Source organism: Apteryx rowi, unplaced genomic scaffold (assembly GCF_003343035.1).
Source record: "Apteryx rowi isolate R43461 unplaced genomic scaffold, aptRow1 scaffold_66, whole genome shotgun sequence".
Lineage (NCBI taxonomy): Eukaryota > Metazoa > Chordata > Aves > Apterygiformes > Apterygidae > Apteryx > Apteryx rowi.
This window is the reverse complement of record NW_020450938.1, coordinates 1,346,015-1,360,204: the sequence shown is the minus strand read 5'-3', so window position 1 is coordinate 1,360,204 and position 14,190 is coordinate 1,346,015. Positions and strand designations below refer to the sequence as shown.

Sequence of the window (14,190 nt, the reverse complement as noted above, 5' to 3'; positions counted from 1 at the left end):
GGGGGGTCGGCATGCACAGGGGGGTCGGCGTGCACAAGGGTGGTCGGTGTGCACTGGGAAGGGGTCGGGGCGCCCCGGGAGCGGGGTGTTTCGGGGTGCCTCTCACCGCCCCCAACCAGGAGCTGCCTGCATTTGCACGTGTTGATTCAGGAGGAGGCGAGGGGATCACCCCGCGGGGGCGCAAGGCGGCGTGCCCCCCCGAGAGCCCCGGGGAGGGATCCTCGGCGAGGACCTGCTGGTCTGGGAGGAGGAAGCGGAGGCCGGGCTGCGGTGCGGGAGGAGGATAAGAGGAAAAGGGCAGGAGAGGCTGGGGCGAAGTCGCACACCGACAGGCTCCCCCGCTGCGGCCGTGCCTGCCGCGGCCCCCCGCGGGCTGCTGACACGGGCGGGTGGTGTGGGAGGGTCCTCCCTCCTCCTCCCCATCCTTTCCTCCCTCTTCCCCCGCGACGGCGGAGGCGCGGGCGGAGGGGAAAGAAAGCGACCCCCAGGGCTAGGCAGCAGCCGGCCCGAGGCAGAGGGAGGCGCGGCGCCCCGGGGGAGGCCGCGGACGGCGAGGTCCCGCGGAGTCCCCGGCGGAGCCTGCGCGGCGGGGCGGCCCCGCGAGCGGAGGGGTTGGGGGGCATCGCCGAGCCCGGGCTGTGACTTTCCAGGAGCAAGGGAGGGACGCGGAGAAAGGGGGAAGCCGCCGGCTATCTTCTGTATCCCCCGTCCCCAAACTTCAAGGGGTGGGGGAAAAAAAACCCAAACAACCAACGGGACCTAAGCTGGGACCTCCCAGCAGGAGCGACTGAAGAGGAGCCAGAGCAGGCGCTGGGGCGGGGGGGGGCGCCGTCCCGAGGAGAGTCCCCCGCCTCCGCGTCCAGGAGCCGCTCCGCGCTCGCCGCCGCCGCAGGATGTGGGTGCCGCTGCTGCTGCTGCTGCTGCTGCCGGAGCTGCTCCCGGCCGTGCCAGCCCAGAAGCTCTCCGCCCTCACGGTAAGGCTGCCCGCCGCCCCCGTCCCGGTGCAGCGCTGGGCGGCCGCGGGGCCGCGGCGCACCTGAGCGGCGGCTGCCGGCGGGCAGGTTGACGTGCTGCCGCCGCCGCTGCCGCCGCCCCGGCAGGTTTTGGCCTCTCATTGCCTTGGGCAAGGGCCGCTGCCCCGGGCCCGGGCCGGGGGAGGCTGAGGGCTGAGCCGCGGCCGCCTGCGCTTGTGCGTATCCAGCAGAGCGGAGCGCCGTCATGGTGCTACGGGTGACAAACACCCCACCCGCCTGCGTTTTTCCAGGGGAAAGCGTGGTAGTTAAGTGGAAGTTTACTGTGGGTCTCTGCAAGACTTCGGACCAATATTAATGCCCATACTGATGCTTTTATTTTCCCGAAGAGGAATAATGCTGCACTGAGGTCTGCTTTTGGACTGTCTTTGGTTGACCGATTTTATTTTATTTTTAATTATAAAGTGACGCGAAACAGCCCTCTTTGGCTAATCCAGACTCCATGATGCTAAACATGGAACTCCGCATAGAGATGGGTGAGCCAATTCATTAAGCTTGCTAAATAAGCCATAACCACTTCTCTAGCCAGAACCTGAGGTTTGCAGCTAATAGCTCAGTTCAGTCTTCTTGCAGATCTCGCAGTGTTTGCTAAGCTATAATTAATGCAATCTGTAGAAATAAAAACATTTTCCTTAAATGTGTTTTTAAACAAGTGCTTGAGTAAACATAAYGGGCAGTGAGTACCCCTTTCAAGCTGTTTTTAAGTGTTTTGGTGACGGCTGTGCCCTTTAGGGGTTTATTATGCTAAAGTTACAGGCAGTTGCAAAGTGAAATAGACCCTTATTTTCGTCTCAGTCTGTCAAAAAGTTTCTGTAAAATACCGAGAATTTTGTAGAGCTCTTCTTTCTTTTTCTTTCTTGTCTGTCTTTCTCTCTCTTTCTCTCTCTCTTTCTCTCTCTCTCTTCTCTTGAAAAAGGGGGAGATAGGGACAGCTCAAGGAGAAATGGTGGTGGGGGATGGCTGAGCTGTTCATACCTGAAATTCTTCAGAAGAAGTTTTGCCTTCTCATCTAGTTTTTTAGAAATGATTTGTAGATTAGAAGCTGTTAATTGAAAACCTTAAAGGAATGAGTTCCCTCCACGAATTTTATAGTGTGTGACATTTGCAAGTGTGAGACAGATGAAGTCAAGTGAATTTTATCTTTTTAAGAACCTTGTTTCAAGCACCCTCAGATTGTCAGGCAATGTATAGTATTCTAGTTTACAGGTTAACATTGCCATTTAATTCTGAGTTTGCTTTCACAATCATATTAGAGCAAATTTGAGTGAAGAGAGTTTACAGGAACCTATGTGTTATATTTCCTTTCTTCAGAACATAAAAAAGGTCTAGATATTAGCATGGGAGTAAACTGGAAACGCTATCAAAACTTAGTTTGTCCAAAGGTAAAATACAACTGATTGTTCTATCATCTTTAATCTCAAATGATTCCGATACCTTTTAATAGAGCGTATGTAAACTGCTGCTGAACATGTCTGTCATTCACTGAGTGCTTGCTATCTCACAGAAGCTGAAGGAAGAAAAATCTGGCCAAGGACACTTGGGCAATGTCTTTAGAAGTTAAATGACATAGACTCATGCAGTCATATTTGACTTGAGCATTAGTTGAGAGATCTCTGAAGCCCCTCTGCTCCCTCTCTTCCCCAGCCAGAATCTGTATCATTTAATTGAGGACCTTACAGTAATGTGCATTTTTATGAAACCATGAACAGAACAGTCAATCTGTTGGAATCCCCACCCTATGCCACCAAAATGGTAACGGTGTTGGAGACTTTAAGCTCTTGGACTGAATTAAACTCAAACTTTTCAGAAGGGGTAGCTAGCCATGTTGCTAGGTAGCTGTAGGTAGTGAGGCTATGTTAGTTTTTCTGCTGCCTGTGCTCTTCTTGCAGAGATGGCTAGCACATATGTATTCTAGCCTACGTTAGAAATGCTTCTTCCATAAAATGGGTAATGAACACTCAGACACCCATAGTAAGAAAACAGTGCGCATACACACAGGCACACATACTTTTTACATCTTCCCACAAGACTAAACTTTGAGTTCTGGTTGCATGAGACAGGTTTATTTCTACTGTTTGTGTACTTCCCTATTTAAACACAAAAACAGCAACAAATACCACAACTCTAAATCATTCTTTACTCCTGTAGTCATTTTGCTTGTAGCTCATAGGCTGTATAATCCCTTCTCACATGTACCTCTCTCAAATAAGCATGGATAGTATCTGCATAAATCATAAGAAGAAACAAACCCAGACTGCATAGAAAGTCCAAGGAAAGGTATGTCTTTTTAACTTGCTGTGTGTTGATAGAAATCTACACAATTCTTTTCTACATGCCGGATGAAGATTTTCCCTTTATCTGTGGCTGGAAGAATAATAAAGACAGACTGACACTTTCAAAAATAACCAGAGGCCATGGGGACAGAACAAGTTTCACTGTGGACCTGAGGTTCGTGAAAACTGCAGGATGATTATGGGGAAGAGTTTGCACAGCCCTGCTGGATGACATCATCATGTGGCATGGAATGTGCACCTTGCCAGGTGGTGGCTATGACAAGAACATGGTCTCCTTAACCACAGTAATAAATCTGCCAAAAAATGAACCTTAGCAACTTCCTGAGAGTTAAATTAAAGTTCCCTCTAGTAAGAGCAACTTTAAAGTTAAGGTTCCTGGCCTCAGTGTCATTTTTAAAAGATGACTACATGGATCAGAGTTTTCTTCCTCACTTGTATTTTGAGCAGCTTGGGGTTCTAAACTTCAAATTGAATAATGACTGGTGGTGATGGTGATAAGGGGATGTCTTTATGTTTTGATCTGGCTATACAGACTTTTGGGTTGTTTTAACTTGACATCCTTGCTAGCTCCAGAAACAGACAGGACTTTCAGTTGTTTACAGAGCCATATCCATGTTTAATTACAAATAATAGTTTTGCATTAGATTTCCCTTGGTCATAAAGAAACACAGCAACCACTCATGACTTTAGCTTAGGTGAATATGTGATTTTTCTGATGTGGGAAGCTTTGCAATAGTCTAATAGCAAGAGGTTACAGAGTTTTCACACAAATGACAACTCCAATAAATTCTCAATTGCCAAACAGTCATTTGTGATTCCAGGACTGAGTCCTAGCAGGTCTGCGGGGACTGATGAGTACATGGCTTCCTATGACCTTCATAATAGCCATCAGACCAATTTCTATCAGGCTGGTGCATCAGAGAAGTCATCAGGTAGTTGAGATGCATCACGTAGCCTAGTCTGGTCCTTTGGTCCTCATGGCTGCATTTAAATGAGTGGTGAATGAGTGTTTATAGTTTGTCCCTCTCTGTCCAAACTGTGGACCCAACCAGAACATGCTTGGGTCCCCATCTGTGCACCAGGGTAGAGGAGGAACATGGGGGGTGGGCTGATGCACATGTGGATATTAATTTATTGGGAAGCCAGGACATGCACTAGGGCGCAAGAATTTAGAAGTTCTTCAGGGTTCACTGGGTTAGACACAGCCCAAAGCTACTTTGAATTTGGAGCAATCTCAGCCTCTTGTGGTCAAAAGATCCTCATTGTTACAGTTGCTCCTGGACCCTTGTCTCCTGAGTAGAAACATATTGCAATAATAGACAAAGTGAGGGGAAACATCATATTCCAAATCTGAATTACTAGCTGAGCCACAGAACTGGATGGGGGAGGAGAACGTTATTTAGTATTGTTTTTACTGCTATTTCAAATAAATAAACATTGGCAACAGAACAATGGCTTTCATTTTGGGAAGGTAGCTTGAGAGCTGTCTCAGAAGAAACGGTGAGATCTGGAGAGACTGTAGCCAGTTTGGCTGCTCCTTATTTTCCCTCCCCATGTGTCAAATATTAATATAAAACATTCTTACTTTCTACAAAATATCTCAACTAAACTTGTCCTTTAACCTTGTTTATGGAAAGGCAGGTAAYAGTCTGCAATTCTTGTAGTACATTGTTGGAACATTTTGGGGATGTTATATTTTTATTCTATATGCACCCATTCTTTCTGGCCATACGAATAGATGAGAGAGCTGAGCCTTACTGGCATATTGTAATAGGGGCACAGCCATATCTTGAGGATCTAGGTAATTTTTTTTGAAACACAGTATTTTAAAGGAAACTCATTCTCTTCCTAAAATACGTAAGTTTTAAGAGGACTGCACTTATCGCCACACTTACTTTGGCATTGTTTATGCTGTATTTTTGGAACCACCAGCTTAGCTTTTATCTCAGTTGCAGTGTTGTGTGTGTGTGCATGGGTTTGTACAAACAATAAGACACAAGTGTTTCTTATTTTAAAATCTTGATGACTTATAACACACCACAACTATTTCATTTTATGCTTTCAAAGCCTTGCTGAACCATGTGTTCTTCTCAATATGATATTGATCTTAGATCTTACAAAGGAAGAAAGTTTGCTTGAAATCGCTTCTTGAAATGAACACCTCTGCCGTTAAAAGTTCCTTTCACCAGAGGCTGAATATTTCAGGGAACAATTGTTTTCTTTTTTTTTCCTTGGCACATGCTTTTTGAGTATTCAATAGCATTTAATGCCCTGGATAGCTTCCACAACACTTAGCAATATAAGATGGGCCACTAAGGTAGTTCAGTAGAGGGAAACTAAACACAATCAAAGCTTTCCAAGTTAGGGATCCATTTGGATGGCGCCTACAAACCCAAACATTTGGAAAAGTTACTCTAATTGTGACTCAAAAACCAAGACCATAAATAAAACTGTAAGTGGCTCCAGATCCTAACAGCATTGTTACTGCAAATGGGCATTGGTACAACCAAGGGTGCATCAGCTCTGAAAATAAAACACTTTCAACAATGCTTCCATACACTAAATTCTCAAGACACTTCTCATTAAAGAAACAAAAACAGACCTGTGAGGGTTATTATTGAAAGAGTCAACAGAACTTTTGATCAGGAGTTAAAAGTAATATTTCTGCATGTAGCCAAGATAAACTCTACCTTATAATGTGAAATACATAATGGAGATGGCAGGTTGACTGTACACACATAAGATTTTAGAACTAGAAGCATACAGTGGAAGTGGGCATGGTTGGGGGAGGGAAGAGCAGGACAGAGGAAACAAAAAGAAGAAAAACACACAGAGGACCTTTTGAACAGTTCTGAGGTGTTCGTTCTTTCCCTGTTGCCCACAGAATACCTCGAAGAACAGCCGTGTATATTCCTTGACAGTTGGCAAACCTTAGGGTTTCGTTCATTTTGAGAAGAATCCAAAGGTTTAGCCGCTATCCAAAACTTATCTGAACCATGTTGGTTTGGAAATCAGGCTAGGAATCTTTTCAAGATCTGGCTCACTCAGGACTTTGTTAGTGTTTCCATTTCTTTTGCCAAACCAGAATTACCACAGAGACAGCCATTTGCATGGTATTTTGGTACTTCCATTTCCTGTCATGCCTGAGACCAGGAAGTGCAGAGGCGCCTGAAAATTAAAAACTGAATAAGCAAGAGTTGAGATCAAAAACCTATTTTTGAACGGCAAATGAAGCCCTGAATTTGGTTCAGGAGTGGCAATTTTTATTTGAACCAGTTCATGCATTCTTGAGGAAGCTGGAAAGTGAATGGAGGTTTCATTTTTTGAAGGACTCAGAAATTTTAAAATGTTCTTTTGTTTTCTTTAGGATCAAAATCCAAATGCTTCTTAATTTTCTACAAAGGAAGTACTTTGGGTTGACTTGATATTATCTGTTGAGCTAGATTTTTAGAAAGTTCAGATAAAATACTTAAAATGAAGGTCATTTCGTAGTGAAAAGTTGGAATGCTTTCTTCAGAAGTAATGTCGAAATAGTTTTTGACTGTATGAATACTCCCCTCCTCCTCATCTTCCTCTCCGCTATCTTCTACAACAAAATTCTGGTGATGCCAGTCATTTTGATGTCAGTGGCCCTGCATATTCTCACAGGATATGTTTCTGCTGACATTTCTCTGCCCAATTCTAATTCTTAATTGATACTCACTGCCTTCACTTTTATCTACAGTGATAGATAAAACACTTTCCAGTGCAACATTGGCAGTAAGCCTGAAAAAGAGGAAATGCATCAGGAAAAAWCTTACAGTTTACAACATGCTGATGTTACACAGCATAATTTTTACCAAAGGAAGAGGAAAGATAACTTACGATGTAGCAAAAATTTGGCCCTTAACAATACTTGGCAATTCTCTTGAAGAAAAGAGAGCTGATTAAGCAGAGAGAGTTGATTAAGCAGAGAGAAACTAGTATATTCCTGCACTTCTCCCATGTCTACTTGTCTTAGATACATAGGGAATAGATTTGAAAAACTGTGATGGATGTAATGCAATGGTATACACTGGATGCAAGCATGCAAACTCTGTTTGCTTAGGAGGAGGTGAAACCTGCCCAAAAGTAAATGGACTGCTTAGGTATTTTGGATGGTGTGGTAACACTTGGTATTATACAGTTTCTTAATAGGACTTGACCAAATTAAGAAAGAGTTTCAAAGAAGCAAAGTTAACATAGTATCACATCTTATCATAGAACCAGTGAAGTAAACTTGTGCAGAGTCAGTCCCTAAAACTGAAGTTTTACTCAATCCTTGCAGAAGAAGTTGCCTTGATGAGATAGTAAGTGCCCTTCAGTGATTTTTTTCCCCTTTCTACTTTATTAGCTTTTAAAAATGATCAGTAAGTATTTCATTAGCTGCTGAAAATCCAGGCTAATAGAGAATACATCCTAGAATTCTTGTCAGGACAGAAAGAGAAAACATTTCCTGAAGGTGATCCGGTCCAACTGTCTCCCTGGCTTTCTCAGTGTGTCACTAGAAAACTTGCTCAAGAATGCTTACCTCATACCTATCCAAAATCTTACTTTTTTTCTTCATTTACTTTAGGCTGCTTTTTCTGTCATCTTACGAGACAGTGAGTAAACATGTTTTCTTCATGTGTGTTACCTTAAATTTGCTCTGAGGATGTAATAGTATGCTTTTCTGTCTTTTAGGTATTCATTTTAAATCTCTATACAAATTAGCTGTCATACATATGCTATAAATCTTCAGCTGTCTGTCCTAGAGCACCTAAAGAGTACTTAAATGAAAACAAAGAAAAATTGCATTGCTCTGAAAGGCTTGCTGTTTATGCCATGATTGCCTGCTGTATTTTACAGATTGTTAGGGTACAATTGCTGCCATATAGAGCTCACAGTCTTCTGTTCAGGCTAGATTTCTCATACTTTTATCAATATAATGACCTTTGTTCAATATTAAAGCAAGATATTGTCAGTGAATAWGCAGCATAAATGATCAGGAGAGGTCTGTACATTTTTGACATGAAAGTAGTGGCACCTAAAGGACCATTTTAATAGATAATGATAATCAGGATAGACTCAGCATGATTTGTGTAGCAAGCTGGAGTACAGAGAAAACCTGCAGGTTGCAAGCATGTGTGGATGTCAGGGAGGGAAGGCAATGACTCAGTTTCATTATCTTTCCCCTACTGTTATCTGGAGCAAAGGGGAGGAGTGGGGGAGTTTAGTCTGAGTAAAGGAGTCTACCATTGAGTCTCATTACCGGTTTGAAGGAGGAGGAGGAGGGAGGGTGACATTTTGGTGGATACACAAACCATTTGACCATAATTTAACCATAAATTGACTTCATGAGCAGAAATGCTCTTAAACCAGTGCACATGTCTGAAAGTATCAGAGAGCAGAAGGTGTCTGTGAACTGCCTTGAGCAGTTCATATAATCTAGAGCACTGATTCCCAAAACTTTTTCTTTGCTAGGTGCCGCTATCTACAATGGCAGTGGGTATTGCCATTGGCAGAGGCAACTGCCATCCCTGAGTCAAGTCTATAGTGCTTTGAAATGGCTTGACTACTATTAATGGTAGAGGTTAAGGTCTGGGATCCCTTTTTGGAGAACAGAGGGTGGAAATATGGAGCTGGCATTATATCAGAGAGGCAGTGACACTGGAGTGAGGGAATCTCTTCTAGGTGAGGCTGTTTCTGTGTGTGCCATGTTGACTGCACAGTACTTGCCTTGCTCCTGATTTTCTATATGCATTCAAGCACACTGTGTTCCCATTTGGAGCTGGGAGGTGAACCTAATGCTCTTAAAAGAAGGAGAGTTACCATCAAAGGCAGGCATCATAAAGAGAAAATAAATATAGCTCCCACAGTGACTCTGACTCAGTTGCCCCGAACAATGGGTTTATCTTCATGTCTATCTGCTCATATAAAGAATTAATTAATGCATTAAATCAAACAGTGTTTTAATCAGTTCTAATTCACTTTAGCATCTATAGTAAAGCCACTGACTCCAGCCAGAGGGATGCCAGTGAAGCTGGCCTGGGCTCTGCAAGGGTGAATTTGTCAAGTACAGCACTCACTGTGTGACACCTTTTTAAGCCAATAGTGCTGTTAAGTGCTTCTCAAGTCCACATGTAGACTGATGTGCCTGTTAGAGTGAATAATCACTGTGGCAGATGTTGCTTTTTAAAGTCACAACTTCTATTGAATAAATGAAATCAACTAAGTGAAGTTTGGTCTAAGTGTAGTAGGGGATAGCACAAATTCTAAAGACACCTATATCCCCAAAGAGGGTACAGATGTGAAAAAAAACAACAAAAAACAACCATCAACAAAGAAACTATAGAAGACTCTGACTTGAATGTATGTGTATTTGTTTAGTGAATTATCTCCAGTCTGTTAAATGGCTTACTTTTTGGAGGTAGCCATCAAAGACTTCAGAGATTTAAGATTAAAAAGCCAAGAGTGGATCTATACACATCTTTCTCCATTTCTTCTTCTGTCTGTTCCGCTGCAAATGTAGCCCGCTGAGTGGCATTACTGACCCAGCATTGCCAAGGCCTGGGATGGCACTTACCTACTTCTCCTATTACACTTTAGGAATCCACCACCGGAGGGAGTGCAAGAACAGCACGGTCCGCTTTTTCCCGTCTGTGAAGGGCTGAAAGTAATAAAATCGTTTCTCCAACCAGCTGTATAAGACTGGAAGTTGGGAGATGTGACACTTGGGGACCCTCACTTCTCAGCACTTGCCACTCAGTTGCCCACCAGTTAGGCCCTCAAAAACTCAACAGAAAAATCTTAAAATGTACAATTCATTTCTATAAAAACAAAGTGTTCTATGTCTTTAGTGACATAGCTTGCCTTGACATTAATCATGAATGCTGGTGACTGAACTCAGAGCAGGCTGGTGTGGACAAGAGGGGAAAAATGGCCTAACATAAAAGTTGCTCTTAACTGTGGGACATTAGAATGTGTTCAGCCTACTAAGAACTGGCATTTGGCCAGTTCATTTCATTGCATGTATCCATAGGATTTCTTTTTGCATCATTTAGTTACAGGACTTCTGGTGAGCAAGATAAAATAAAGTGGACAACTTATTTTCCACACTACATTTAATGGGATTATGTTTCAAACTGCATCCTCCTGGGATGGCAGTTTTCAAGCATGTCAAATTTTTGATGGATTTCAGCCTGAGTGGATTTAGTTGCAAATCTGAACTTTGTACAGGAGGTTTTATCTTTCCATCATGTTTCCTCCTTGAAAGGCTCCATAAATTACATTTTTGAAAGAAAAGGAAAGATTTTTTGAAAGGAGTGTTCATTTGGTAAATTGCTCTTCTGTTTAAGTTTCCCCTTTCCAGATGCTGAATAAATCCCAAAGCAAAAGTTCTGTCATTGCTTGGCAATGGATGTTCATTAGTTTGTAATAAAATTACAAGGCAATATTCCTGCATTGATAATTGATTTCCTTCTGAAGGGAAAAAGGCAAAATGCAGAGAACTCTAATCCCTATTTGTCTGTACCTAGTGCAGTCATTGTCTGTGGTGCAAAATGGGTATATAGTGCTGCTCTTCAGAAGTGTCAGTGATTTACATTTGCTAGCCACAACACCATGTGAGATACACGACAATGAGAGAGTCATTTCGAGGTATTTCCTACTTGATGGCAAAGCCAGATCTGACACCAAGATGAAATGATATTGCTTTATGCATCCAGGTGGCTGGTGACAAACCCACAGAAACACAGCAGACACAGCATTGCTAGTTTTGTAGAGTAAATAGTGCAATAATCACAGATTCACAATACATGTGRCATCAGGGTAAAACCAAAGAAATGAGCTATGAGAGACCTTGCTGGTTTGAACAAGCCCAGAAGACCTCAAAGCTGACATCCTTTGTGACCCTTAGTTTTGACTGGGCTGTCTCTGGCTGGTGCAGATTTTGCTCCAGCCTTCTCCTTCCACATATACTTGACCTTGCTTCCTTACTACATCTCATTCCCCAGTGTGAGCATGCCTTGTCTAGTTATATAGACTGTAAACTCTTCAGGTCTGTACAGCACTTAGGGCAGAAGAGCCTCATTCTTGGCTGGCCCTTTTGGTCTACCATCATCAACAAATTCAATAATAAATAAGTGTAATAAATTAGCATAAAACTCAGATGATACCTGCTACAGACAAAGTTGAATATAGCTAGTGGAGGATATACAAATAATGGAATTAATCTGGCAGAAGGCGACACAATCCGGTTCTTTACATCCTCTGCTTAGTATCCAAGCTGACTAACTTGTATTGACTTTCCTGGTTTGTCTGAACTGAGTCTAGGTATTCTAAAGTATTGGAGTAATCATTCAGCACTGTGGGAAGAGATGAGCAAAGGGTTTATTCCCTGGTTTTGTCATGCCACTGGCCAAAGGGGATCTACATAGTGCAGAGGGCCAAGTGTCATCTACTTGGTATTTCCTGTCTTGTGAGAGCTTAGTGTTTCAACCTTATCATTGCCTAAAGCAGGGGTTTTCAATCTGTGGTATGTGTTTCCTTTCATGGTGCAAAACTCTTTTTTCCCTAAAGGAGAAAAGCCCCAAACCCGTACAGCCTGGCCTTTCCTGCAAAGAAGAAAGGGAATGTCTGGATGCCTCTTCCTGTTTTTGCATGCAGCTTAGCATGGAGCTGGGAGCTTCTCTAACCACTGCTCCTTCGTACCTATTCTTGAGGGAGTGAAGATGGGGCTGCATTCAGGTTACTTCTTTTCAGTGGATGCAGACCAAAGAGCTGAGAACTGCTCTTGCTGCCACCCCACCTGATGACTGAGCTCTCTTCTTCTATAGCAGCAGTACCAAGTACCCTCTGGGGCAACCTGACCCAAAGGGTCTGTTGGCAACCTCACAGAAGTGTCAAACATTATTAAGAAACACTGTTCTTCTTCCTGTGGGGATCCTGGAGCTTCAGAATGTTATTCATCCTCTGCAATAAATTCCCTAGATTGCTATCTCTTCTCTAAGCCTATCCATGTCAGTCTTTCTTACATATGTGTATGCAGGGGTGAACTATATACATTCCTGTGCAATACTTTGCTTCCTTTTGCTTTCTAAAGATGATAGGAAAGCCTCCATAAGGCTCTAAAGATCCATTTGGGTAAATATCCAGAATTTTAGAAACTTCAAGTGTATTCAATTTGGTCTGACCAATTTGATGTGGAGCTGTTTGTTTGTTTGTTTTCCTGTAAGAGAGGAGAAGATGCATAAGAAGTGGTAGTTTTCATTTGACAAGATTTCTAAGTTGTTATGTTTTAACCATGTTGGAGATATGTCAGGGCAGCTGCGTTTGGTAGTTGATAGATTTGTGGAGTTATCTGAAATTGAAAAGAACACCATCTTCCTTCAAATCTCAGCTTTGGTTCACTTCACTAATTGCCTCTGGCAATAGTTTGGTTTTATTCTATTAACTCTCTTGACAGTCAAACTATGAGAGAATAGAGAAAGCCTTTACTGATTGAATTGCTAAGTATGACAGCAGCAATCAAAAAGTTACACAGTTTCTACTCCTTGACAGCAAAGTATATCATTCCTTTAAAGCTGCTATCCTGAATCTCCTCCTCACACCTGGGGGCGAGGAAACTCTAAAGTGAGATTCATTTTACAACTATGTTGGGAAATCACACTTATTTAATACAAGTAAAGAGCAACCAGAATTGTTCATAGAAATTATATGGTTACAAATAGAACTAATCACATGTAAAAACTCATTATTTCCACCTGACAGCAATTAAACTAGTGTCAGAGATGCAATGAAATTCCCTCAGGGGAGCTTCATATAAACTAGGGAGTTAAACTTGAGAAAGATTGTGCATGATGGATGGAAAAGCTTGAGAGAAACGACAAGTCTATCAAAGCTGAAGGGGGTCACAGTTCATATTTTACAGCTACTTTGTGGTATGCAGGATGTCTCTCAGGAAGAACCCTGCAGCTATCTGCTGTCAGCAGTGGCAAAGCAGGTGTGCATGTGTGTCTGAAGGAGGCAGAAATAGGTGTTTTCTATTGTCCATACCTGGTCTTTCTTGTCTGAATATAGGTCAACCCCTTTTAAAAACTTTGCGATTCTTTTTTAAATGTTTCTTTCTTTGTTAGAACACTACAGTATGGTGGAGTGCCATTTAGAAGATGTTAACAAAGTATAGCATGAACTAATTACTTAATTTCTTATCAGTTCTTTGCAGTTGTAAAATGGCCTGAGGGCTTTGTATATCATGTATGCGCATTCTGTGTCCTGCTCTTATACCAAGCATTGTTAAAAAAAAATGTGGTGGGATATGTGCCAGGCATCTGCAAAGCATTTCAACAGGTGGAGAAGGGTGGATGAGGGGAAGTGAGACAGTTTGCCCTAGTTTCCTGTTTTGAGAGATCAGAAAAGATTCTGAACACATCACGTTGCAGCACTTCCTAATGAAGAGGGGGTTACAGTCTCAGCTTCTGTCCTAGCCCTCTGGAATCAGTGTGTTTGTGTCAAAGCAGCAGTGTCTGAGACAGGCACTCAACAGAAGTTAGTTTGGAGCTCTCTGATCATGTCATATGTGTCACGGATAGAGGAGCTGCAGATGCAGCCATACATGAGTGTCAGAGGATTTGTATGATGGCAATACAAATATTGCAAAATGTTTAGTGGTCACAGCAGAATTTCTCCACTAGATCCTTCTGAGTTCAGTGGGAGTTTGAATTGGGCAAAGCTGGACATGCGTCTGTCCTCCTGACTCTGGAACAAGGGAAGCAACTTGCTCTCCTGAAATGAATGAGGGAGAATAAACTTGACAATGGGTGTCCCATACAAGGGCAGGAATGTGCAGAGGAGCTTGGAGGTGACAG

At 42.8% G+C, this 14,190-nt stretch overlaps 1 protein-coding gene across 1 annotated transcript in view; it reads left to right on the top strand.

Moving 5' to 3' along the window:
- The first annotated feature begins 893 nt into the window (after positions 1 to 893).
- SMOC2 (SPARC related modular calcium binding 2) overlaps positions 894 to 14,190 on the top strand; it is a 151,536-nt gene continuing 138,239 nt past the window's right edge. The window contains exon 1 of the mRNA XM_026085090.1: positions 894 to 974. Within this exon, the coding sequence (XP_025940875.1) occupies positions 894 to 974 (81 nt within the window). The remainder of the gene's footprint in view (positions 975 to 14,190) is intronic.